The 2,500-nt window shown below is 33.9% G+C and overlaps 1 protein-coding gene across 1 annotated transcript; it reads left to right on the forward strand.

The window, feature by feature from the left end:
* The first annotated feature begins 1,608 nt into the window (after positions 1–1,608).
* Positions 1,609–2,492, forward strand: LOC113802590 (cuticle protein CP14.6-like). The gene is made up of 3 exons (XM_027353195.2): positions 1,609–1,639; positions 1,865–2,100; positions 2,214–2,492. Exons 1-3 carry the CDS (start codon positions 1,631–1,633, stop codon positions 2,434–2,436), a joined length of 468 nt encoding a protein of 155 aa, XP_027208996.1. The 5' UTR covers positions 1,609–1,630; the 3' UTR covers positions 2,437–2,492.
* The last annotated feature ends 8 nt before the right edge of the window (positions 2,493–2,500 follow it).

Consider the following 2,500-nt stretch of genomic DNA (forward strand, 5'->3'; position numbering starts at 1 on the left):
ATATGAATTCAGTTAGTTGAGAATATTGCTTGTTTATATTATAATATTCATGGTTAAGATTTACATTGTGAGAAGCCACCCTTTTATTATTTAATGTTATTTTATTAACTTATTTGTTTATGAAATATGATGCTAATGGCGAAAAACGTCTCTATGCCCATTGTATACTTGGCACACACTAAACTGAGGGATGAATTCAATCCACCCATCAAGCCCTAAGAGCCTTAAAGTCATGCTACCCACATTTAGATTTGGTAAGTCAAACTTGTGGTTTTACTCGAGATTTCTTCTTAAACCAAATTCTCGAGTGGTGGCGACACAACCGGAGATTGAAAATAATAGGTTTATGGTCATGTCGTGGAATGGAAATGTTGAAATGATAGTGTACTGAATTCAGCTCTTTATAAATTTCCCTTACGTATTGAAATCCAATGAATTTACTAAGAACCTGTTTTTAATATTTTGTGTATAAGGAAAATATGACATACATATATATATATATATATATATATATATATATATATATATATATGTATATATATACATACATACATACATATATATATATATATATGTATGTATATATACATATATATACATATATATATAATATATATATGTATATGTATATATATATATATATATATATATATATATATATATATATATATATATATATAGTACACACGTTAACACATATATACACTCAAACATACATACACACAAATATGAATATGTGTATGTATCTCTCTGTATATACATATATATAAACATTTATATATATATATATATATATATATATATATATATATATATATATATCTAATATATGCCTAGTATATATCTATATATATATATATATATATACATAAATATACGTATGTATGTATATATGTATCTACTACTGATGCGTAACTTTTCATCAAAAATGATAAAAGGCATATGAAATACAATAAGGGAATTTTAGGTGTGTATGTATGACTATGCGCAAGAATGCATGCTTGCACACACACACACTGATATATATAGTATATGTGCGTAGAAGTATATATATATATATATATATATATATATATATATATATATATATATATATATATATATATATATATATATATATATACATATATCTATGTGTGTGCATATATATATATATGTGTGTGTGTGTGTGTGTGTGTGTGTGTGTGTGTGTGTGTGTATACATGTATGTATATATATACGCATATATGTGTATATATCTTTATGTATATATGCATATGTATATTGATATATCTTTGTGTATGTGTGTATATATGTATACACACGTTTGTGTTTTTGTGTGTGTTGTGTGTGCGTGTGTATTGTGTATACGTTCTTATTTATTACATTTGTTCAGTACATGGAACACTATATAGATACAGTATATATGTACAAACTTAAAGTGCTAGTAAGATAGATATACACACACACATGCAATACATGTGTATCTCTGGGACAAAGGTGGGTCCTGACTTTTTTCGAGATGAAGCCGCAGAAAGGCATCTACAGTAAACGTCACGGCCAAGGTCGTCTAGACCTCGCCGAGCGCTTTCATGGTATAAAAGGCCAGGCAGTTGGAAGCACTGCACTAGTTCCAGTCCAATCACTCAACATGAAGTTCGTAAGTGAAACAAGTAGCAGTCGAACTTTTTAGTGCAGTTCAGGAGGACTGATTTGAATGCGATAATTGTATTTAAAATTCCTCTGGTAGTAGAATGGTTAAGAAGAAAATCCTTTACAAATCTTAACCTCTGGAAGATTTCTGGTGATTATTGGATATTTTGGTTAACAGTCGTTAACATTATGTTTCTAAAAATTAGAAGCTTTAAATATGATTTATTGACAGTTGATCCTCGCCTGTGTGGCCGCCGTGGCCGTCGCCGCCCCTCAGTACAGCTATGGCGCTCCTCGTGCTGCGTCCAGTGAGGAGCGAGACTTCGTGCCAATCCTCAAGGACGACCGCGTCCACGAGGAAGACGGAACTTACAACTTCGACTTCGAAGCTGCCAACGGCATCAGCTTCTCTCAGTCTGGATCACCCGACGGTGATGAGGACGCTGTGATCAAGGCCGGAGAATACTCGTGAGTATTCGTTCTTCTTCCAAATATTTCATTCAGCATTGTATTTATTTTCGTGCTTATCATTGTTTAACGTTTTAGATAGTGAATACTTTGTTACTTTATAATTGTTATAGGTACACTGCTCCTGACGGCTCTGAAATCCATGTCCGCTTCGTGGCTGACGAGAACGGCTTCCAGCCCCAGGGCGCCCACCTGCCCGTGGCTCCCGAGTTCCCCCACCCGATCCCTCAGTTCGTCCTCGACCAGATCGCAAAGGCCGCCGAGGAGGACCGCAACCGCAGCGACGACTCCGATGAAGTTTCCGCTCCTTCCAGACTTTATGGCCGACCCAACTAAGTTGGATGCGAAAGATGTATTTATTATCTCTCTAATTAAAAGAATTTTCACACTAATATGCTTC

This window comes from Penaeus vannamei, chromosome 13 (genome assembly GCF_042767895.1).
Source record: "Penaeus vannamei isolate JL-2024 chromosome 13, ASM4276789v1, whole genome shotgun sequence".
In the NCBI taxonomy this organism is placed as follows: Eukaryota; Metazoa; Arthropoda; class Malacostraca; order Decapoda; family Penaeidae; genus Penaeus; species Penaeus vannamei.